Raw genomic sequence first — 25,127 nt, 5'->3', positions numbered from 1 at the left:
GCTGGCGTACGGGGAGACCCGCAGCCCTGCCCGGCCTGCTCCAAACACTCCCCCTGTGGCAACTCCTTATGCACCTCCCCTGCCCCGCCCGGTCCCAACACTCCCTCAGCCTGCAGCTCCCTGTGCACCTCCTGCACCCAGCTGGATCCCAACACCCACCCCGTCCGTTCCTGAACCTCCCTGCCTGCTGCACGCCCCCCCCGCCCCCAGGTACCTCTGCTGCAGCCAGGAGGAACAAACCGCCACCTCCTCCACAGAAGCCGCCACCAGGTTTTTTAATTCTCCCTCCCACTCATGGCCCCAAATTGCCCCCAGCCTTTAATTTTTTCCGACCCTCCCTACCCGCAACCCAAGGCTCACTCACCTTTCCAAAGCAGCGTCCCATGCTGCCACTCCTTCCCTGAGTGTGGAGTACTAGGAACCAATCAGAGACTTTTACGTGTATTTTAATGGTCATTTAATGACCCTCATATGAGTTTTTGCCTACAAGCAGAAAGTTGGGGACCAATTGTGCTTGTATAGTGAGGGATGAGTGTGTTACCTCACCCATCTTGTCTCTCTAATTTTTGATTATGGACATTTCTATTGGATTTGACCAGTTCACTTACTGGAAAGGCCTGGCTTGTTTCTTTTGCTACGAATGCTTCTTTGCAGTTTTCATAGCTGGTACAATGCCTTTATACCTTAAATGGTAATAGTTATCCTACATGGTGAGCGCTGACTTGGTTGGGGTCCCCTGCAAAATGATAGTATATCCAAGGCTATGTCTAGATTTCAGGCTTCTCTGGTCTCCTGACAGAAGTCTGCCACGCCAGGAGCCTTCTGCCTGCATACTGGTCTTCCTCATTCCATGAGGAAGAAGGGATATGTTGGCAGAGGGGGTTGCCTGACACTTGACCCTGTGTGGATGGGCGAAAAGTCAGAAAAGCCTCTCCTGACAGAACTGTCGGCAGGAGATATTCAAACACGCTGCGCAATTTGCATATTTTTTGCTGACAATTCTTGGCAATCTAGATGTAGCCTTGGTTTAAAGTATGTGTAGAAGCCAGTGTGCTACTAGCTAAATAAGTAAATAAATAGCATGTTACTTTCCCAGAAAACCTTCCTTCCCACACAACTCCCTCTCCTCACACACTACCTCACATTCAGCCTGAAAAGGAAAGTCACAGAATAAGGATCCACACAAGATCCTCTACAGTGAAAAATGAGCCAAATAAATTGTGTGAATTACATGAAAGATATTTTTCCTTCCTTAATTACTCCCTCAGATTCAGGCAGGCCAACAACTCTCTGATTCTCTTACAGTTTTTCCCACCTTCAGATCTGTTTCAATAGTTTCCATAGTGCAGCCATTCCTTTAGGTGGTGACCAGAGCTGTTTTTCTGCTTCATGCATTAGAACAGTCTTTCTTGGTTGAAATGAATGCGTGTTTTACAGTTTCCTCCTGCAAACGTGCAAACCTTTTTATAGTGTATGAAGGCAGGAAGGGGAGTGTCACTGCTATCACCTCTGCTGTAGAAAGACATCAGAGTTGCATGGTGTTGGGACAATTTTTGTAATGTGGGTGCTGAAGGTGGAAACTATGCATTTGGGTTGAAGATACAGCAACCTCCCAGCACCTCTAGGTCCAGCATCCATGGTACAGTCTGGCAGCTAGTGGAGTGATTGGAGTTATATTAACAGATCTTCCCCTGGCTTGCCATGTGATCTTATGTCACTTCGGCCCTCCTGCATCAATTTCTTCACCTGTTTAAAAATAGCATAATAGTTACCTTTGGAAATCTCTGGGTGACGAGCTTTATGTCAGTCCAACATGTTATGAATCAGACTTAGATTTTACTCGTTTGGTATTGTTCAATGTAGAAGTAGCACAGGTTGTTAAAAGGCATTTGAAATTAACAGTCTGGTGATTTTTTTCACTTGTCATTATCAAAAGAATTTCTGAAATACCTGCTGGTTTCATCTTTCTCTCTTCCCTTTTCTGAAGATCTGGAACATTGCTGCCAACAAGCTGACGTTCTTAAACTCCTACAAAATGAAGATGTCCGTCATCCTGGGGATTACGCAGATGGTCTTTGGGGTCATACTTAGCCTTTTCAACCACATGTATGGTTTCATAGTTGTGTTTTAAACATCTGCATGTTTTGCTGGTCTGGGTTACAGTGCTGAAAATGTGGCAAGAGCAAATGAACAAGTATCCAGTTCACCAGAAAAGTCGGGGCACAACAATGCGAGGTACTGGGCAGTGGGGCTTGCATGAGTCAGCCCCAGCCCCAAGAGACATGGGGCTGAGGGTGGCATTGGATTTGGAGCTGCACTGGTAACCTTAACTCTGGCATTCCCTAAACATGTACTTTTTAAGATAATAACCTCTACAGGTGCTTAGATACCATAGTGGTGGGCAAAGTATGAAACCTGATTGGAATATATGTCAAATAATATTTACATCTAGATAGCACCTTTTAATTCCTAAGGCTGCACAAGTTGCACATTTCTCCCATCTGCATCCATGGTTGTATGATGCTACTTTCATGAGACTGAATTATGGGCTGCAGTCATAACCCAGTGATCTTGTCTGATAAGGGCTGTAACAATCTCTTTGCTGGGGTTCTGTTTTTCCAGCTACTTCAAGAAAACCATAAACATCATCCTGCAGTTCATCCCAGAAATGATCTTCATCCTCTGCCTGTTTGGTTACCTGGTGGTCATGATTATTTTCAAATGGTGCCAGTATGATGTGCAAAGATCCCAGCAAGCCCCAAGCATTCTCATCCACTTCATCAGCATGTTTCTCTTCAGTTACAACGACCCTACAAACAGGCCTTTATATGCACACCAGGTACAGACTCAAGTATTTTTATAGCTAGGAATTTGCTCCAGATTTTAGACAGAAGTTTCATTAATTGGTGTGCGAGGGAGGCACAAACTCCAGTAGTTTGAAAATTAGCCAGGCACGGGTACCATAAGCAGTTTAGACTCCAGTCTGGCCCCTGGCTTCGAGCACTTCAAGTCTGTTGAGGAAAGTTCTGGGGGTCAAATCGCACTTCTGTCTGCCCCCTGTGTAAGGCGAGTTACATGAGGGCTGCCTTCTGCCTGCAAACTAGTCTTCCTCATTCCATGAGGAAGAATGGACATCTTGGCCAAGGGGTTCTAGAGAAAGTCGTATCTCCCCTTAATGCATGTCCCAGCCAACTTTTTATTCTGTGAGATGCTAATTCTGTCTCCACGCAGCAAAATCAATGTTATTGGGAAGGTGCTCAGAGGCTCAACTGCCTGGTGCCGGCCTGGCTGAGGGAGGGGGAGGAGAATTGTTTTCCTGGGATTCATGTTGCCCTGGAAGTGAGGAGATGGACCTAAAGGCTGACCCCAGTGATGACGCAATGAAGGCTGGGGCAGCGATTGTGGAAGCAAAGCTGTGGTGTTCTATCATCTCGTGGTTAGACCCATCCCACCCATAGCACAAGGTGTGGCAGCTGCCCTGCGCCCCACACTTTTGGGGGCCTCAGGGTGACCGCACTAGCTATCCTATGGCTGGTAGCAGGGAGGATTACCTGGTGCGGGACCAGGCGGCCGGGGCAGGCAGTGGTGGCGGCGGCGGCGGCGGCAGCAGCAACAGGGGGTCACCTTCCCTTGCAGTCACCAAGCAGGGCGAGTGGCAGCCTGCTGTGCTCCGCCGGGACATGGCCCCCCAGCCCACGGTGCCCTTCTTCTCTGTGGCACTGGCAAGTGACCTCCACTCCCAGCTGCCAGCGGGCAGGGCAGGTTCCTGCTCGCGCTGCTTGTGGAGTGTGGGGGCGGCGGGGGAGGCGACCCCAGCTGCTGCTGTCCATTGCCTTGCCCTGCCCCAGGTTATCCGCAGCCGGACTGTTGGGGAGGAGGCAAGGGGGCACGGAGAGGGTGGAGATAGGAAGGGGCAGGGCTTGAGGGGCGGGACGGAATGCCTAGGGCTCCGCGCCTAGGGCACGGGTGGGGCAGGTAGCCATGCCACCCTTCCCGCCCACCCCCGGGAGAGCCCGTGAGTCAGCTTTTAGAGCGGCTCATCATTTTTTTTTGGTCAAAACTACTTTTGACATAAGACTGGGGGTTTTTGAAAAAGCAAAAACTTTTTCCAAAAATGTCTGTCTTCTTTCAAAATTCCTGATATTTTTTATTAGAAAAGCTGAAAATGTGACATTTTGGGCTGAAAATGGAAAAGTATTTGTTTTCAATCTATTTTTGATCCAAAATTATTTGGTTTGGAGATTCTCTATTTTAATGGAAAGTCACAATCTTATACCAAATTAAAATTATTTGTTTTTTAATTTAAACCAGCCCTGTCCCTTTGGTCAAATAATCTGTGAGATGTTTATTTCTAATTGCCAGCACTGTAAACTCATGCTGGTTTCAAGACATCTGGCTACGTGCTTTCTGGCTCATACCTACTTTATCTCTACTAAGGAAGCTTCTGCAGGGCAAATTCTGCCCTTAGTTATATCTGTGCAACTCTACAGCATTCAGAGGCCAGAGATCTACCCTGAAGTTCTGAGTCAGTTACCAAGACTTTAGATGATTCCTGAGATGGGATAGAACCCAATTCGCTCTCCCATGGCTGCATATAGTCTGCAGTATTAACAGGAGGGCAAAGAGGATTGTACTTATTTTCCTCACCAAGCAAGCAAGTGATGCTGTGAAGGCAGACGGGGAGAACATCAGTTGAGTGAGAAGTGTCTGTTTTTACTGAACCACTGTTCTGAACATAATTGCACATAAAAACTTAAAAGCATTAAAAATGTTCCCCTAACAGATTACTCCCCTCTCCCCACTTGGTCCCTTATAGGAAGAAATCCAGAGCTTTCTAGTCATATTTGCCTTGATAGCTGTTCCCTGGATGCTTCTATTTAAACCGTTCATCCTCCGAGCCAACCATCAGAAAGCTCAGCGTATGGTAAGGACACAACTCTTTTTTTCTGCATTCCGACGTTGCAGACAGCTCTGCTTTCAGGAGCTTGGGAGCAGAGCTGAAGATTAGAGGTAGGATTTTCCAAAGCACTCCACAGAGAACCTAACTGCTACCCAGGAAGTTAAAGGGAGTTATTTACCAGTTACTTTGGATCAGAGTTAGGCCTATACTCATTGTTTTCTAGAAACTATATCCTAGGTCAGAAGCAGTTAGAAAAAAGTAATTGTAAGGCTCGTGGTCTGGTGATTGCCTCAGTTCCTAACAGCTGCAACGGCTGATTGCTTGCTCCATATAAACTGGGAGCAAGGCAGAAATTGTGCTCTCAGAGAACGTACACTGTACCTGGGAAAATACCGGATTTAGAAGTGATTAACCACTCTTAAATAATGCTTTTGTCCCTGAATGGTAGAACTCATATGAGCGAGCTTTAAAGCCCCTGTTGTACTCTCTTGTACATAACTGTCAAAGCTGCTTGTGAATTCTGTTCTGTATTATATTTAGGTCTAATGATTACTTGATGTTGTGATCTTTCCTATGGGACAGATGTTTCCAAGTAAAAAGAGATCAGCTAGTTAATCAAGTGACCTTTTCCAGTCCAGTAACACGTAACCTATCATTTCTCCCGTTAAGTCTTACTGTGTAACTCTTCTGGGATTTTGAGGCAAATTTTACATTGTTGACTCCAGCTTCCGCTTTATGCCAATAACACTTGATATCTTTCCTCCTCTTCCCCCCAACTCCCACTCATATTCCAACCAATGATTTTCATATGTCAGCTGTCTGAGCAGGTCTTAAGATTTGCCCAGCTTCACACAGTTCCAACCACAGGTGTTCTTTGTATGACATTTAAGACATCTCAGAGATAAGCAGGTATCACAGAGGTTACTGGTGCAGCAAAACATATCATTATGAGACCTGTCCTACAAAACCTACAAAAAGAATGCAGGATACACCCTAAAAAGCCGCTGTGTCCATGCTAGAAAAATACTTTGATATGAAGCTTTCTATGGGATTCTTCACATATCCATGTATGGTCTTTGGAGGCATGAAATAAGTCATCTTGTGTGTACTATAATGCTATACACTTCGCTGATGCTCCACAAATACTGCTGGAGAGAGGACGGGTAGTCTTGAGATTTGTCACAGGACATGAGTCAGGAGATTGGATTCTACTCCCAGATCTCTCTCTCAGATTTACTGTCACTCAATCTCAGTGAGCCTGATTCGCTCATCTTGCTCCTAACCAGGGGGCTCCATTGGCTACAACTCTTCTTGATGAGCATGGGTGTGATTGCAAGGAGAAAACCAGGCTTCCAGCACTGCAATGTCTTTATGGGCCCAATGCCTTTCAGAGGCATTGTGAAGCTGAAGCTAGCGTGTGTAAATTATGGTGCAATCCTTGGCTGGAAGGTGCTCCTAGAAAATAAAGTATTTGTTTATCCCTAGTGATGGAGGCAGCAGTGCGCCGTTTCTCTAGTCTAATATATGTCTGTTGCCGACATCTCTGATGCATCTTTTCTTTATAGGGAAGTTATGTACTGTATACTTATAGATATAAATAAGATGCATCTATTGACCTGTAGGACCACTAAGATCAGCAGAATAATACAAACCTAGATGCTCCCTTTTGCTTTTTGAAAGCTCCAGTCATTGGCCATTTCAGAAGACCCTGCTGGTGACACTGAAGTGGGGATCATTGAGTCCAATCACACCAAGAAAGCTGGTCAAGAGGACCACAGTGGCAGCCACGGGGGACATGATGACCATGACGAAGAGGTAGGGAAATCAGAACATGGGAAGTGGGGAGCAGCCCTCCCATGAGTGCTGTCTGCAAGTAGGTCAGACTGGGATGTGAATGATCTTCTGCAAGACCAAATGGAAGTCTTGAGTTTTGCCTGCAGCCTTTGTGATAGTTTCAGGGAAAGCTCTGGAGTTCCTTGTAAAAGAAAAGACCCCCTGAGCCTTGATCCAACTCCCTGACCAAACCTGTGCCTAACTTTGTTGAGACTCAGAAAGGTTTAACTCTCCACCCCTCCTGTTCCCCCACCTCAGTGTTTATAGCCAGCAAAGCAACAACAGAGTATAGATTCTCATAACAAGTTTCCTGTGGGAGAACTGTTCTTTTGTATCTTCCCTCCTAGTTCTGTGAAGACCATGAGGCTCAGATTTTTGAGCTAAGCTTCAGAGTTTTTGGGTGCAAACCGAACTATAGGAACTACTAGACTGGATCAGAACTGAGGCCTAACCAGTCGGTACCCTTTCTCTGGTAGCAGCTGCTTCAGAGTAAGTCACAAGGACCTTGGAGAAGGCAGATATGGGACAATGTGCTCCCCTTAAAAGTCTCATTCTGCTCTGTAATGATTAGAATGGGCTTGAGTCCTGATGCGCAAAGTTTAATATCTCCTCATTCTAAGGTTTGGAGCACCCAAAGGCCTGGCCTACACTACAGACCTTGAACTGTGTTGCTCAGGGGTGTGAAAAATCCACACCCCTCAGGGATGTAGTTATAGCCACCTAATCCCCGCCCCCATGTCGGCAGCACTATATTAGCAGGGAAGCTTCTCCCACCATCATAGCTACTGCTCTTGGAGTATTTTCACTTAAGTGCTATGGTGGAGTACCTGCACAAGCACAGTGTTGTCAGTGTAGAATTGCCCAGAGAGAAAGCAGCTGTCATGGCTAAAGAAGAACCTGAGTGTACTGCATTAAAAGAACCTGAAGTCTGGAGAGGAAGATGAGAGTAACTAAAATTGTGTCCTAAGTCGAGTGTTGTTCTCACCTGAATGTAGTGACCCAACACCCACTGGAGATAACGAAAAGACTCTCCTTGATTTCAATAGTTTTGGCTCCAGCCTTTTGCGCTCCACTTGTATTTCAAGGTTGCACCCTTGCAGCCTGTAAAGTTTGTGCTGCGGTGTGTTGGGACAGGGTCTCATTAGTCCTCATTCATTTGAATAGGATGTGTGCCTCTGGTAGCCAACATGCAGCCTGGAGTGGGGTTCACAGCAGCCACCTATGCTTCAGGGGAACAGGTTTTGTAGTCAGCTGGTAGGCCAGGAGGTGGGGGTGGCCGGATGAGGAGGGAGTTGGCTTTTAGAAATGCACTGATTCAGTGTGTGTCCTCAGAAGCACCTACCAGCAGGTTTCCTGTGAAGTCCCACCCATAAATGAAACCTTCAGTCCTCAGGGGAGACCAAGAAGAATGGTGGGCTGAGAAAATGAAGGAGGAGGAACATTTTCCAAAGCTGCCTTTTAAACCTGTGATGGACGTACCCATGCTTGGTGCCAGTTGTAGTGTAAAGGAGAATACAGACCAACACACAGCACATTAACAAGCAGATCTGCGCTTTTAATAAAGCAGCACTCAATGAGCATATGTGAAGCAGTTCACTTTTACATGATTTCAGTTCAACTTTGGCGATACGTTTGTCCACCAAGCTATCCACACTATTGAATACTGCCTGGGCTGCATCTCCAACACTGCTTCTTACCTCCGGCTCTGGGCACTCAGCTTGGCTCATGCACGTGAGTTATCACTCTGTGTTTGTTGTTAGTCAGACAGTGACTGTGAAGTGCTGCTGCAAGAAGGATTTGACTAGGGCTGGTTGGGAATATTTGTCAATTATTTTTTATTATGGAAAATTGTGATTCTTGCAACTATCAACATTTGCCCATGAAAAAATGTATCTCAGAATAACTTGGCCATGTGGCCATAGCCTGAGATGCCATGAGAAATTCAGCATCCTTAATAGTTTTGCATTTCATCCTTACTGTCAAAATAAGTTCCATTTCTAACTAGTGACTGCCCTTGCTCTCCAGCGAATGTTAAGACCTGTGATCTCTGTGGCAGAAGGTGCCTATATCAAAGGGGGGGTCTCTTGGGGTTCAAAATTATTTCTCTGGTCATTCTACCCTATGATCGTACCCTCTGTGGAGAGGAGTAAATTTATCTTTGTGATGGTTGAACTGTTCTTCCTTTTGCCTCCCACTTGCTTTGCAGAGTTATCAGAGGTCCTTTGGACCATGGTGATGAACATTGGACTCAAGAATGGCAGCTGGGGAGGACTTATTGGAGTCTTCATCATCTTTGCCATCTTTGCCGTTCTCACTGTTGCTATCCTGCTAGTCATGGAGGGCCTGTCTGCCTTCTTGCACGCATTGCGCCTTCATTGGTACGTATCCCACAAGAGGGGTCTGTCCCTCCTCAAGCCATGGAGGCTCTTTCTTTTGCACTTTCTGGGAGACAAGGACATACATCTTACTGCAGAGTCCATGATGGTGGGCAGGGATGGAGGAGGAGCTGTAAGTACCTAAATAGAAAGCAAGATGGTAGATGTTCATGGTTCTTCCAAGATGTTCTCTATTCACAGCCATATTATTGACCCTTAGGCTCATGCCAAAACATGGCTTACTAGGGCACTTCTGGACCTCTCCTTATTGAAGATGGGCAGGCATGCAAACATATGTAATGTTCATGTACGGTGACCAAACTGAGACCTCAAAACTCCTGTCTCTTGGGGTGCAGCTTATGTTTGTAAGCTGCTTCCTGTTGGTGAAAGATTTAGTGCATTAACTCGCTGCCCTGCCTGCACTTTTAGGCATACTCAGAAGAACTTAGACTGATGTGTAAACGAGATCCAAAGTAAGAAAAAAGAAACTCAGAAGCTGCCCTGGAGTTCCCTCGGAGGGCTTGTGTTGTATATTTTGCATCACATGACATTCCATGGCTAACCACATAGCACACTCAACAAAAACCAGCTTGTAAAGCTTGGAAGCACTTGATATGAGGCTGGAGGGCCTGAGATGTTTGCTAGCTCACATTCCACTGTATGGCACAAAGGAGTGACTTGGCTGCCTTAGGCAGCTATTAAAGCTCTCTTGGGTATTAGGTTTAGTGAAGGAACAAGAACCTAGTTTTTCCTGCTTCCAAGGGTGTTGGTCCCCTCACCAATAGTGTTTTCAGACTGCTGTATGAAAGGATCCATACAGCTCAGTGAATCTTCTGAATTCATTTTGCAGCCACAGATATTTCTCTTTCAAACGCTTTACCTTTCTTCCTGATACCATCCTCCAAGGGAAGTGGGAACCAAATATCTCAAGGGTGGTTCCGTCTCCTTTTAAATGTACTGATGAGTGGTGCTGTTGTTGGTCATACTGCTGTCCCCATTATACCAGAGGACCCTCAAGAATCCCTAGCTTAGCCACCAGTCCAGACTGTAGACACATCACAATGCTGTGGACACCTCCTGGAAATTTGAGCATTTTTCTAACACCCACTGTTGGTTAAACTCCCGGCGTTTCCTTGGGCCTGCTATTCTTCTACCTCACAGCTTGACTTTTGCATATGCCTTTCTTTCCTCCCTCCCCACACCCTAATCATCTCTTCTTGCAGGCTCATGGACCTTATTACAGTGCCCCTTTAACCCCTCTTTGTGGTTTTTTTTCCCCTATCAGGGTGGAGTTCCAGAACAAGTTCTACATGGGGATGGGTTATAAGTTTTCTCCATTCTGCTTTAAGCATATCATAAATGGAACTGAAGAAGACTAAAGACGACTCATTGCAAAAACCTGTCACCCGAGACAATTTTTTCTTCCGTTGAAACTGATTACTCTGCAGAATACAGAACCCTTTTCAAGTGAGCTTCGTATTCTAGATGAAATTGTGGCCCCGACTGAGCGCTCGGCACAAGCCAGACGCCCCCCTCATAAAAAGGTTAACAGTCTGTCGTAATTTGGCCAAAAAGAGAATCTGGAAGGTGACCATTTTTACAGATACGGTGCTAAATTGTAAATCAGAGAAAGAGCAAAACAGAGAGTCAACACCCAACATGTTGGCCAGACCCTCAGCTGGTGTGCAGATCTGATGCTGAGTAGCTGGCCCTGTTTGTAGGAGTCATTTGTCTACTTTTGGGGTCAAAAGAAGAGGAAATGTATTGTTTTGAAATAAATTAGTATCTACTCACATGCATTTTGCCTCCTTTTCCATCCTACTTTGTGACTTTTTTTGTTTTTTTATGAAAACATTTAAGCATTGGTTTAGATGGATTCCAGGGGTGATCACCTGATAACTGCATGTGATTGAGCCCTACACAAGACTGCATTTCTTAATATAACACACAAACACAATTTGAGGTTACGGAGTATAATACCATATTATAAATTTGCTTTAGAAGTATAGTTTAGTATGAAAAACAGCTCCTTATTTTATTTGTTCCAACACTTAACCCTGCTGGCTTGTAAGCTTTCTCGTGCATTGCCACTTTTAAAACATCTAAATCACACAAATACAAGGCCACACCAACCGCAGATGAGCAATAAGTTCTTTCGGTGAGTCGTTTTGTTATAGAAAATCCAACGGGAAGATAGCTACTTCTATACAGTGAAAAGAGACTGAGCAATACTATTAATGCACAATGACCGGGAAGGACTTCTACATGAATGTGATCCTGCTGAAATTGCAGGCTTGGGCTCATCTACATTAGTAATGCCAAAGAAGCACAGCTGAGTGCTCTATGCTTCAGTGTCGAACAGGGGTGGGCAAACTATGGCTTGCTGGCCACAGTTGGCCAATCAACTGTTATAATCTGGCCCTCAAGATCTTGATGGGGAGAAGGGTCTGAGGTTTGCCCTGCTTCACATGAGCCATAGCTCTCAGCTTGCAGAAGCACCAGCACGTCCCCCCTCCAGCTCCTACGTATAGGGGCAGCCAGAGGGCTCTGTGCACTTACCCCTACCCCAAGTACTGCCCTCCATGGCTCCCACTGGCAGAGAACTGCAGCTAATGGGAGTTACAGGGGCACTGCCTGTGGCTGGGGGACAGCACACAGGAAGTTAGTTGTCTGACCACGCCTCCAAGTAGGAGCCAGAGTGGGGACATGCTGCTGCCTCCAGAAGCTCCTGGAGGAAGTAATTGCAGCCCAGAGCCTACACCCCTGAGATCCACCCTCAGCTCTCTGCCAGAGCCCTGATCCCCCTATTGCCCTCTGAACCCCTCGGTCCCAGCCCACAGCATCCTCCTGTAGCCAAACCCTTCAGCCCCACCCTAGAGCCTTCACCGTCAGCCACAACTCTTATCTCCCACCCCAACCCACTCCCACTCCAACACCAACGGTGTATTTATTTCCCTACCCTTATGTGGCCCTTGGACCAAAGGGTTTTCCCACCCCCCCATGTAGTCATTCCCTACAGTGATGGGCAGTGCCAACATACCACTGTGTGTAGCACTTACGTGTAGGTGCTCACTGCAGTGATGGGAGGTGTTCTTCTGTCAGTATAGGAGGCAGCTAAGCTCATGGAAAAATTCTTCTGTCAACCTAGTGCTGTCTACCCCCGGAGTGAGGTTAACCTAGCAACATAGTGCTGGGGTCTGTATGTTTTTACACCCTTGAGCTCTATAGCTGGATAAAACTAACTTTTTGGTGTAGATCAGGCCTTAGTATATTCACTGAATTGTTCTTTCCCCAACTTCCCACTCATCTCCTTGGTATGCAGAAGACTGATGTTATCCCAGGATCATGTGGATGTAATATAGAGGACCCTGCTGTATATGTCTCTCAGGGGGTTCTGATGAAGCTGATACTCAGTATGAGGCATGGGAGCTACAATTGTCTCTATAATATGTCTCCTGCAGTTCTTTGCAGCACATGGTATAAAATCACAGTGTGATTCAATTATTAACCATTTTTGATTCATTAATCAATCCAGATATTTTTCTATGTTATTAATTCACAGAATAATACTTGGTCAGAATAAGACATACAATATATATTTGTATTTACACTCTCTCTCTCAGGGCTGCTGATTTATGGCAGTCGCTCACCTGGTTAACTAAAAAAATTAATCGCATGTTAAACAATAGCATGTCAATTCAAATTTATTAAATTTTGGGTGTTTTCCTACATTTTCAAATACAGTGATTTCTGTTACAACACAGATTACAAAGTATACCATGCTCATTTTATATTATTGTTGATTACAAACATTTGCCTTGTAAAAAATGATAAAAGAAAGTGTTTTCAGTTCACCTCCTGTAAGTACTGTAGAGTAGTTGACCTAAGGTTTTAAGAATCTGAAGTGCCTTCCAAAAGCTGACAGAAGCAAGGTGTGCCGTCTGCTTTCAGAAGTCTTAAAATGCTCGTGTAAAAACTATAGAATCCAAACCACCAAAAGGAAAAAAAAATAAAAAAAAGACAGAAAGAAAGAAGGAAGAAAGGAAAGAAAATCAACCTTGTGCCAATGGCAGCTGCTTCAGATGATGGAAATGAATCAAACAGATGCCTTCTCAGCATGGGCATGTCCTATAGAATGATGATTGAAGTATGAGGGACTGTATGAATCTTTAGCACATCTGGCATGTAAAGATCATGCAATGTCAACTACAACAGTGCCATGATAATGTCTGTTCTCAAATTTGGGTGACAATGTAAACAAGAAGTGGGCATTTTCACCTGCAAATTGTAACCAAACTGGTTTGTCTGAGTGATTGGTTGAACAAGAGGTAGGACTGAGTGGACTTTAGGCTCCAAAGTTTTACATTGTTTTATTTTTGAATGCAGTTATTTTTGTACATACGTCAACATTTGTAAGTGCAACTTCCAGGCTTAAGAGATCACACTGCTATACTTATAGTAGGAACACTGAAAAATACTTTCTTTTGGATTTTATAGTGCAAGTATTGTAATAAAAATAAAGTGAGAAAGGTATACTTTGTATTCTGCGGTGTAACTGACTTAACAATGTAGAAAGCATCCAAAATATTTAAACGGTATTGTATAAATGTTTGACAAGATTATTAATTATGATTAATTTTTAATCATGATTAAGTTTTGTAATCACTTAACAGGCTTTGTGTACATGGGATGTGTTTAGTAAATGACACAATTCTCACTAGTGCAGTTCTGTTGTGCAATGTTGATTGCTAAATTGGCTCCTGAACCACTGAGGTCTGAGTACTACTGCATGACAGAAACATATTTGCTGAATATTTCTGGTAAACTAATTTAAATGGCTACAATTGAGCCTCAGAATTAGCATCCCATTGAGATGAATGGCAGACAACCTCTCCACTCAGAGCTATTTGATGTCCTGTCTTGCTATCTTTGGAAAACAGTGTGGCATCAGGCACCATGGCTACTTGTGGAAGAGGCTGTGCTGGCACCAAAAAAGTGAGAAGCATATTTTTAATGAGACTTTTTAGAATATAAATTCTGTAGAGAAGCACTGAGACAGCTGTGTGTCTTACTTCTACACTGACTCCATGTAGCCAAACCCTTCAGAAATGGAAGCAGGCATGTAACAAAACAGAAATTTTAGCAGAGCAAAGAGAGCCTGGCTCTCCCATTTTATATATTTATTAGCTAACTAAATCCATCTTCCCTATATGCATGCTCAGAGACCTCTTTTACACAAGTACCACTACTGCTGTATTCTGACTTCCACAGTAATACTTGGTTGTTTCATTCGCATTTTCTTTGAGAACTAAGACGGCGCAAGCTGCTCTGGTGTGTGAGTGAACAAACTGAAAATAATTTGTTTGATGAGAGAGAAGGCAGGTGAATCACCTGCATAAATGGTTACTTTATCCTTTTGGAATTTTTCCAAGTGACCAGAATGTACCTAGGAGGAGATCACCTGCAACAGACTATGTTTTAACTCTCAAAGCTTGGACTCAACATCTTAAGCAGCAAAAGCCCATACACTTAGACAAGTTAAAGCAGGAAATATGGTTGAGTGCAGAGGTCCCCAAATTGTGGGGTGCATCCCCTGCGGTAGCTGTAGAGGAAAGTTTATATTCAAATATGTTTCCAAAGATTTTAGGCACAACAAAGGATGTTACAGCCTACTAAGGTACTGATTTTGGTACAGGGATTGCTTAAAACTAGTTATTCAAATAATCAGAAGTAAAGGGTGTCCTATTTGTCCAACAATCTGGAAGAAACCTCTGTCTCTGTGTGTGTGTGTGTGTGTGTGTGTGTGTGTGTGTGTGTGTGAGTGAGTGAGAGAGAGAGAGGAGAGCAGGGATGGAGTGGCAGCCTTTGAGCAAGTGTTTACACTAGAGTAATTAAAACGTGTATTTTAGCTAAGGGTGGTGTTTTGAAGAATTTATTTTCTCTAATCTATATGTCTAAAGAACCAAGCATGTAAGGCTAAAGCTGAATATTCAGACTGTGCATGTAAATATACACACACAAAAGGATTGTAAAGATATTGTTTTGTATAATTGTCAGCAATAAACTAACAAAATATTTAAAGTACATTTAAAACTCTTACAGAAATTTACAGCTGTTTTTATCAGTAAATTCAGAAACTGATTGTATATGGCTCTGGGATGGCACATGTCTAATAGCTTTATTCCCGCTTAGTAGCTCTGTTAAGTGTTCAGTGGTCTGGTAATAGGTGTGGTAAGCTGGAAGGCTTTTCACTTTTCAGTTAATAGTCCCACTCCTGGGGAAGGCTCACTAAGCTGCAACAGCCCACTGTGTGAGACTGCAGCAGTATTCACAATAGGGCTAGGAAGATGCCAGAGGCTGAGCACTAAGACCCCCAGGAAGGCATTGCTCCCCCGGCCTCTTATACCCACTACCTATTGGTCTGAGCACTGCATCCCTGGACCTAAAATTCCAGGTCTCTGCTGGCTGGAACATTTCACAGAACCCTGGCCAGTTTGGTTCACGTTAACACATTGGCATGCTGACATTTCTACCACGTGCTTTGACTTGCTCTGAAGCATTTCAATTTTGCTGTAACCAATTTACAAAGAGGTTATAGAAGCATGGACCTTGCAGTCTTACATATTACTGATCCATCCAGTTCAGCTTGGGCCAATACAGGACATTTAAACGGAAACTGTAAAATAATGTTATGTAATGTTATATGTTAGGCTGGAGCAAATCCCTGCCTCACCCACAGAGGCTATCCAGTGTGATGTTGGAAACGTTTGGTAAGAGTACTGCTGTACTGCCCCACGAAAGCTCATCACCTAATAAATTATTTTGTTATTCTTTAAAGCGCTATATGCTGGTTTATTTTGTGTTCCTTTCTGGTATTCACCTTTTACACAGACTAGATGTATTGAGTGTATTCACAGAAGAGGCACAGGAACGATGCACGGTCTGAAAAACATGCCTTAACAGGGAGTGATGTAAGGACTTCAGTCTATTTAGCTAGTGCACTCATAATCCTATTCCACGAGACACCCGCCAGAAGGTCCTTACTCCTGAGTCTTCACCTCTCTTGGGAGCAACCTGTATTTGCTGCATGATCAGGTTTTCAGGCTGCAGAGTTCCATGCTGACACTGTGATCTCCCCAGCAAGCAGACCACCTGACAGGCTGGTGCCAGCATGTTGAATAGTGCAACTGCAGCAGTTACAATTTATCACACCGCTCTTCTAAGGAAACACATTTAGTCACAAGAGCTACGTCTACACGGGGATGCTACATCGAAATAGCTTATTTCGATGTAGCGAAATCGAAATAAGCTATTTCAATGAATAGCGTCTACAGCCGTGTCTACATGTGCACGCTACTTCGAAGTAGCGGCACTAACTTCGAAATAGCACCCGTCACGGCTACACGCGTCGGGCGCTATTTCGAAGTTAACTTCGACGTTAGGCAGCGAGACGTCGAAGTCGCTAACCCCATGAGGGGATAGGAATAGCGCCCTACTTCGACGTTGAACGTTGAAGTAGGGACCGTGTAGTCGTTGCATGTCCCGCAACTTCGAAATACCGGAGTCCGCCATGGCAGCCATCAGCTGAGGGGTTGAGAGACGCTCTCTCTTGAGCCCCTGCGGGGCTCTATGGTCACCGTGGGCAGCAGCCCTTAGCCCAGGGCTTCTGGCTGCTGCTGCAGCAGCTGGGGATCCATGCTGCAGGCACAGGGTCTGCAACCAGTTGTCGGCTCTGTGGATCTTGTGCTGTTTAGTGCAAGTGTGTCTGGGAGGGGCCCTTTAAGGGAGCGGCTTGCTGTTGAGTCCGCCCTGTGACCCTGTCTGCAGCTGTGCCTGGCACCCTTATTTCGATGTGTGCTACTTTGGCGTGTAGACGTTCCCTCGCAGCGCCTATTTCGATGTGGTGCTGCACAACGTCGAAGTTGAACATCGACGTTGCCAGCCCTGGAGGACGTGTAGACGTTACTCATCGAAATAGCCTATTTCGATGTCACTACATCGAAATAAGCTATTTTGATGTAGCGTTCACGCGTAGACGTAGCCTACATGTCCTCCAGGGCTGGTGCTGTCGACGTTGGGCAGCACTACATCGAAGTAGACACTGCAGGGGAGCGTCTACACGCCAAAGCGGCCCTTATCGAAATAAGGGTGCCAGGCACAGCTGCAGACAGGGTCACAGGGCGGACTCAACAGCAAGCCGCTCCCTTAAAGGGCCCCTCCCAGACACACTTGCACTAAACAGCACAAGATCCACAGAGCCGACAACTGGTTGCAGACCTTGTGCATGCAGCATGGATCCCCAGCTGCAGCAGCAGCAGCCAGAAGCCCTGGGCTAAGGGCTGCTGCACACGGTGACCATAGAGCCCCACAGGGGCTGGAGAGAGCATCTTTCAACCCCTCAGCTGATGGCCACCATGGCAGACCCTGCTATTTCGATGTTGCAGGATGCGGATCATCTACACGTGCCCTACTTTGACGTTGAACGTCGAAGTAGGGCGCTATTCCCATCTCCTGTTGGGTATAGCGACTTCGACGTCTCACCGCCTTACGTCGATTTGAACTTCGAAATAGCGCTCGCCACGTGTAGATGTGGCGGGCGCTATTTCGAAGTTGGCATGGCTACTTCGAAGTAGCCAGCTCGCGTAGACGCAGCTAAGGTGAAACAATCACACAATCCTAACTGTCTCAGAACAACACCCCCTGCTCAGGGCTTTCCCTCATGCAGTCTGGGCCTTTGAGCTTGGCCCCATGCAATGGTAGATCAGCAGAGACCAACCTGCACCTGTTGGTAAAACTTCAAAAGGCAGGAGTTTAGCATAACCAGTGATGGGGTATTTGCATTCACCTTCATCTAGACCGTCCCAAGGAAAACCAGTTAATGCTTCAGCTTGTGAAAGTCCATTCTTGGCTGGCACATTGTTCAATATTTAGAGCCCTGCAAATCCATGGCTATCCACGTCATATCCGGGGTATCAGCACCTGGTGGATGTCATTTTTGCAGATATGGATGGAGATGCAGAAGAAAATGTCATAGCTAGACCCCTGCAAATTTGTGGACATCCTCTTTATATCACTGCAAATACCTGCGACTCATTGCTGCGGTTGAGAATACAAATTTTGCATCTGAGCGAGGCTCTGTCAGTAGTGTCCTTTGACCTCTAGGTCTCCAATTCCCTCCCACCCACCGCTCCCTTTGAGGTTACATACAATCCCCACCCACAATAATGCATATACCAGTTGTCTAATACAATGGACCCCAAAGATACTTAAATTGATGTCAGTAAGGTTGCCCAAAGATGCTTCAGGAAATTACCACTCCCGGCACAAAGATTTGACACCACACTTATGAGGAGATGATACTGGGCAGTGAGCAAAGCTGTACCAGGAGCCAATGGTTGGGAACAGAAGGTTAAAAACAAACTGGAAATCAGACACAAGTGGTGAGGAGGGCTGTTTGACCAAGCCCGCTCCAGGGTGAGGCCCAGTCACCAGTATTTGGACTCTTTTGCTCAAGCTCAGCCATCTTCCCCAAAGATATGGTCTTTCACAGACAAGGTGGTGGGCTAGATGCTGCAGGAATCCCTGAGTGAAATTCTGTGACCTGCCTCACCACCAGGAGGTCAGATTAAGGGCCCATAAAGGTCCCAACTGGCTTTAATTCCTATGAAGCTATTTTCCAATGGCAATGAACCCTATGGTCTGATCATGCCCTGTGTACAGAGGTGTGTACAGCTACTCCTTCAGGCATGGCTACCTTTCTGCCACCTTCTGACCCAGTGAGTCTGTTGCTGTTGCACGTCCAGCGTGCTCCCATTGTGTCACAGACACAATTGTAAGGAACGGAAATGCTGGTCTGCCACACTTTTACCAAATGTGTCCCCATTTGCCCGGTGTATTGTGCCCTCACTTATCTTGCTTGTTCCTTATATTGGTAATTTCCAGTTATTTTTTTCTTGTGGATAAGACACTGGACTGGGACTTCAGAGATATGAACTCTAGTCCCAACTCTGCCTCTCCTATCTGACCATGGACACCTCATTTAATTGCTCTGGGCCTCCGTTTCCAACGCATAAAATGGGGATAACACTTCCTTTCTCCCACCCTTGGTTTGGCCTCTCTATTTTGTACAGTAAACGCTTCAAGAATAAGAACTATCCTAGCACACTGCCACCTTGAGCTTGCTGGGGTCTCTAGGCACGACTTGACTGCAAATTGTAATTTCATTCTGTGTTGATTGGGTGTCAGGGGTACTCTGGTTCATTCCTTGTGGTGTTACTCTTGTTAGGGAAAGGTGGGAGTAGATGTTATCTAAAGAAAATTGCTCTCCCTTATTGGTTAACTCACAGATCCTTACTGTGACTCATAGTGCTTGTATTAAACTAGAAATATAATGTGAGGCTGTCACACCAGCCTCAGAGGTGACCGTTTGGAATCTCATACTCCGAGTCATTACGTTAGGGGCTTCACTCTTTTAACAAAGGATGTCTTCCCTTCAGTTTCTGTGTGTCAGAGTTTGAGGTGAATCTGTGCATCTATGACTACTCCCATTCATTCTCTTCCTTCATTGGCCATGGAGAGAACAGGATGCTCTGCATTGCTCTCAACATGCTCATGTTATTTGCAGTTTTGCATTGTGATGACTGTAATCATATCTCATGCTTCAGGGCTTTAGTTGATCAACTGCAGTGGTCAGGAAGAATTTCTGTCCTTTGGGGCACAGCTGGCCAGAAATAGTCTGAAGCAGGGGCTGGGGTTTTCTTTTGGTTTAATTTTTGGTTTGGGATTTTTTGTTTTGGGGGGGTGATTTTTATTTTTATTTTTATTTATTTTTGCCTTGCTCTGAAGCTTCAGGGATTGGTCAGAGGATTAGACAGAACAACAGAGGGACTGGACCAGCGCTCTGAGGTGGTGTATGGAGGCCTTTTTCTCTATACCTGGCCAGTGTGCCTTACTGACCTGCAGGGTCAACACGATTACCATTTTCTGGATCAAAAAGGCTTTTACTCTCAGGGGCAACTGGCAAGAACCTTGAGGGTTAGTCCCTTCTTAGCATGGGGCCTGGTTTGTCTGCTGGAGTCATCTGGGCAGATGTCACTGAATCAAGTCCCTGCCAGTCATGGGCATAGGTGGTGCCTCAGTCTCTCCAGTTTTCTGCCTGTGGCATTTAGTTTTCTGAGGGGGTTAAAATTGCTTTACTCTAACACAAATTATTGAGCTCCACATAGGGGCATGAGTGTACAATGTAATAGTCTGTGATATACAGGTGGTCAGACCAGATGTTCTAATGTGCCTTCTGGCCTCAGAGGGTCTGAAATTATGGGCTGGTGTTGCCCTTTTAAGAGGGGACAGGTGAAATGTTGTCACGAAGGAGGTGTGGCTCAAAGCTACTAACCTGCGTATTTGAGTCTAAAAGCCTTAAAAATGTTTCCTGGAGGCACAGGGGGACTTGACCTATTCTAACATAGTAAATGCAGCAACTTACTTTGAAAAGGAGTGAGGAAATTTTGAAACCCTTCACTTAAAACCCTGACAAGCCAGAGGTGAAAGACGCCAGCTAGGAAGAAACCTCATTTTTGGAAGCTGGCCCCAAAAGCAGCAGTGCAACTAGTGCAGTAAAGTGACAATAGTAGAATACTTAAAACGTTGCAAGAGGACGGAGACATTTCCCTGACTTTCAGATCTTGCCAAGGTAAGAAGAAACTTGCAAGAATCAACAAGTCCTGTCTATGTGGGATGGGGTTGTCTGAATATTTACCTCAGATCCAGAGAGCTGTGGTGTTTTGCTGTGATGCAAACTAAGTTATCCGAAGGCCTGGGGAGCAGCAATGTATTTCCTATACCTGACACCTACAGCAGTTATCTCCATGTCCGAGAAATCCTGCCAGGGCTCTCGCTGTGGGTCATTTAATCTTTCTGTACTATTTCTGTGCCACCAGGTTTCTCACACTGGCAGCTCCTTTCAGCTAATGCATTATCTTGAGGGCGGTTATTAATGTATCACTTGTACAGTACTTAATGTTTTCAAAGTGATTTGCCACTATTAACAATTAACCCTTGTGGCACCCCAGGAAATACCAAAGATGCCATCTCTTGTACTGGGGCAAGTAAGTTTAGAAACGTTTGAACAAGCCTGCACTTTTAGTAAGCGCTATAGGAAGATTTCTTGGCATGATTCAATATGGATAAAAATGTCACTCTCAGCTCACCCATTCTTTTCGACACAAAAGCTGTTGTAAGGCCCATAGTACGATTGATGTTTGCAGGTTATAGTATCTTCTCTGATGCAGCCAGCACAAGATGTCCTCTGGAAAGAGAGGGGAGCACCCAGAGCTTGTTTCTGCGGCATTGCTCTTTTGTAGCTGTGAAGCAAGGCAGATGTGCTGGAATGATGGGTGCTGGGAGGGCTGCCCCGCCCCCTGGCTTGACCAGGGGCAGCAGGTTTGTAGAATTTTTGGTGGTCCCAGGAATGATTCCAAGCCCCACCTACCATGTAAGGTATATGGACTGGAAAGAGTCCCTCTCCCCCTCCCCCCAGCACACCACACCCAGGCTGCTACACTTGGGTCACTTCCCCACCTGGGCTGTGCTCATGCACCAGCGGCTGCGTTCTCCTCCCTTTCCTGGTGCAGCCCCTGGGCTGCTTGAGGTGAAGGAGCAGCAGTGCAGGGCAGGAGTGAGCAGCAAGGCTGACTGCTTTGTGCATCCAGCCGGGGCAGCAGGGTGCAAGGTGCAGTAGTGAAGGGGCACGGCGGGGGGTTAGGAACACAGGAGGGAGGTGCAGGGGGTAGGAGTTCAAGGCTTGTGGCACAGAAGGGCAATGCAGGGGGGAGGGGCAAGGGGAGCGTAGGGCAGGGAGGGATGTGCAGGGGTTGGGGGGATGGGTGTGTGGGGAGCCTAGGGGGGTCTAGGGACAATGGGGAGCACCATGACCATGGGGGCCAGGGGCACCAAAAGTAGATTTGCCCAGGATACCGTTTTCCGTAAGGCCAGCCCTGTGCAAAACACTCACCCAAGAAGTCCCCCCAGGCAGCTGGTCAGGTGCAAGATCTATCCCCTCGTCTTGCTCGACAGGAAGCTCCCTCATATTCACTCTGAGGAGGGAGCTGGGAGAGGGGGTGCTGCCCATCATGTCCTCTCCCTCCTGCCGCACAGGTGGACAAGCCAGGAATCACCTTCTGTGAGCCTGCTGCGGAAGCAGCTTTCAGACAGAGAGACCTGGGCCCCTGAGCACTGCTGGAGCAGAGCTCCCAGCTGTGAATGTTTACTGGACTGCAGCACCAGTAGCTTATATCACTCACTGCCTGTGGTGTTGAAGTGGTTTCTGTGGTGCACAGGGTGTACAAGGTTCAATGGCTCTCAGCGCTCCCCTTGTGCAAATTGCTCCAGAACCCCCAAACCAAGAGGCTTTTTCTCATGACTGACACGATGGCACAGAGGAAGTTCTATCAGTGTATTTGGTGGTGAACCATCCAGCCAGGGTGGGAGGACTAGAGAGGACTCGAGAAGGTAGAGTCATCTGTCAGTATGCATTTGACAAGTGTTTGCTTTGTTACTCTTCAGTTAGAGCTCTGCTGGACATTTCCCACCAGACTGAAACAATATATGCCAAGGGGTTATAGCTGTGTTGGTCCCAACCCAGGATATCAGACAGACAATGTAGATGAAGTAATAGCTTATCTTGGACCAACTTCTAGGGCAAGAGAGAAGTTTTTGGACCCCAGGGGATTCTCCTTCAGAGCTGGGAAAGGCGCTACATGCCTCACTGAGGTGAGGAAGAGCTCAGTGTAAGCCCCAAAGCTTCTGTCATTCACCGACAGCAGTAGGTCCAGTCAGTGGGGATGACAGCCACGATGGGCCCTGGGGCAAAGTGTGTGTGTGTGAACGAGGATAGCCCTGAACCCTAGAAGGGTGGGGCCAAGGTCAGTCAGCCCCCCACAGACACATGGAGTGGCAGAGCAGGACTAATGGCACTTCAAGGGAGCCAGGTGCTCCAGCCACCATTGCTGTCAGACTAGCAGCAGCAATGGTGGCCAGAGCTCCAGGCCCCAGGGAAACTGATCCCTTTGCCCCTTGCTCCCCATTGGTGGGCCTGGACCCAATAAAAGATATATTACCTCACCCAACTTGTGTCTTCTTGAAATATGTGCTAACTACTAGCTAAACAATCTGTTCCACCTTGTACTTAGCTGTGACCTTCTGGGTGAATCTTTCAGACTTGAGCAATTGCTCTGTGTAAGCTTGAAAGTTTGTCTCTTTCCCCAGCAGAAGCTGGTCCTTTCAATAATATCACCTCATGTAGCTCGTCTTTGAGACAGTATAAGCTTCACATTAGGGCCTCTTCCAATGCCTACTGAAGTCAATGAGAGACTGTCCTTTCACTTTTGCAGGCTTTCGATTGGGCGCTTACCAGCTAAAAGATTCCCTCCTATCATCTGAACCAGTTAGCTGCTTTCCAACACCCAACCTCCCACACAAATGCACTAATAAGACTCATCCTTTTGCTGCATAGACGCCAGCTCTGGTTTGATACACAGCATCTTTTCAACAGTGCATAGCAACACTAGGGCAGGATGTACAGACTGAGATACTTAAGCTAAATATGTCTCTAGCCTGTACAGCTTTGAAGATAGCATTTCCAACCTGGAAGGAAGCTGTTTTCCCCCTCCAAGGACTCTTCTAGATAATCAATTTTGGCTACAATTTATATTGTTTCCACTTAAAAATGGTAAAGATTTAGGCATTGATGGAATAAGCATATTATAGTTATGAGTACTGTATGTAGTAGACAGTTATACACACCTCAAAGGCAGACGCATAAACTATACAAGAAGCATCCTATTGCCCTGTTGGACTCTGTAACAATCTATAACAAAGAATTAATAATTTATTAAAACATCTATTAATCCGTACCAGAGAGAAAGCCATGCTAGTCTATATACTCTCAAAACAAAAAAGCAGTCAAGCAGCACTTTAAAGGCTAACAAAATAATTTATTAGGTGGTGAGTTTTCGTGGGACAGACCCACTTCTTCAGACCATAGCCAGACCACAACAGACTCAATATTTAAGGCACAGGGAACCAAAAACAGTAATCAAGGTGGACAAATCAGAAAAAAAAATTATCAGGGTGAGCAAATCAGAGAGTAGAGGGGCAGAAGCGGTGGGGGAAGTGGGGAGCCAAGAATTAGATTAAGCCAAGGATGCAAACGAGCCCCTATAGTGACCCAGAAAATTACAATCTCGGTTCAAACCACGTGTTGTGTCGAATTTGAATATAAAAGAGTTCAGCTGCCTCTCTTTGAAGAGAGTTGTGAAAATTCTTCTTCAGTAACATGCAAACTCTAAGTCATTAACAGAATGGCCCACTCCATTAAAATGCTGGCTAACAGGTTTGTGGATGAGGAGTGTTTTTATGTCTGTTTTGTGCCCATTAACTCTTTGTCTAAGAGAGTTTGAAGTCTGTCCAATATACAGAGCATCTGGGAATTGTTGGCACGTGATGGCATATATGATATTCAGTTATTAATAAACCTCAGTGAAGCATTGGCCTAATTCTGAATGTTTCCAGAATTCAATCTTTTTGCCCCACCTTTGTATTCCCTCTAATATAACTCACATTTTACCTCTTTTTTAAAAATATTACAGTTCATTTTTTTTCTCCGAAGAGCACTGGCTGACTGTCTTCAAACTATTTTCTTTTCTAATTTGGCCTTTTGGTCTCTACCTACTTTTGCCTTAAGTGTTCAATCTTCTGTCAGCTTCTGTCACCTCCCTTGCCTCTCTCCCTTCCCTATGCCTACTAGGATGGGAAACGGCACATTGGTCCTGTGTCTGGAAGTGGACTGTGTTTGTGAGGCTGACAGAATGAATTTCTTAATGTCACCCTCCAGTGGCCCAACCCCACTCCCACTGACATCACAAAAAGAGAGCCTTCCATTGGCCTCCTCAGGAGTTGGCCCCACCTCCCAAATGCAGGTGAACTCACAGTCCTGCAGCATTAGTGGTAACACTAAGCTTCAT

At 45.7% G+C, this 25,127-nt stretch overlaps 2 protein-coding genes across 10 annotated transcripts in view; both read left to right on the top strand.

Annotated features, from left to right (window-relative positions):
* The window catches only part of ATP6V0A4 (ATPase H+ transporting V0 subunit a4), a 43,149-nt gene extending 32,242 nt beyond the window's left edge, over window positions 1–10,907 (top strand). For 3 of the 7 annotated variants that reach the window (XM_075007380.1, XM_075007385.1, XM_075007396.1), the window contains 7 exons: window positions 1,988–2,106; window positions 2,623–2,839; window positions 4,817–4,924; window positions 6,581–6,715; window positions 8,347–8,464; window positions 8,940–9,111; window positions 10,394–10,907. In XM_075007380.1, the coding sequence (XP_074863481.1) occupies window positions 1,988–2,106; window positions 2,623–2,839; window positions 4,817–4,924; window positions 6,581–6,715; window positions 8,347–8,464; window positions 8,940–9,111; window positions 10,394–10,487 (963 nt within the window). In that variant the 3' untranslated portion in view covers window positions 10,488–10,907. The other 4 variants (XR_012647245.1, XR_012647246.1, XM_075007411.1 and 1 more) reach the window with 4 other exon arrangements.
* Window positions 10,908–20,547: 9,640 nt separating this feature from the next.
* The window catches only part of SVOPL (SVOP like), a 41,835-nt gene continuing 37,255 nt past the window's right edge, over window positions 20,548–25,127 (top strand). The window contains exon 1 of one of the 3 annotated variants that reach the window (XM_074983819.1): window positions 20,548–20,797. The gene's annotated coding sequence lies outside the window, so the exon portion shown is untranslated. The remainder of the gene's footprint in view (window positions 20,798–25,127) is intronic. The other 2 variants (XM_074983818.1, XM_074983820.1) reach the window with 2 other exon arrangements.

The sequence above is a fragment of the Carettochelys insculpta genome, chromosome 1, assembly GCF_033958435.1.
Source record: "Carettochelys insculpta isolate YL-2023 chromosome 1, ASM3395843v1, whole genome shotgun sequence".
In the NCBI taxonomy this organism is placed as follows: Eukaryota; Metazoa; Chordata; order Testudines; family Carettochelyidae; genus Carettochelys; species Carettochelys insculpta.
This window is presented reverse-complemented; position numbering and strand designations above follow the sequence as displayed.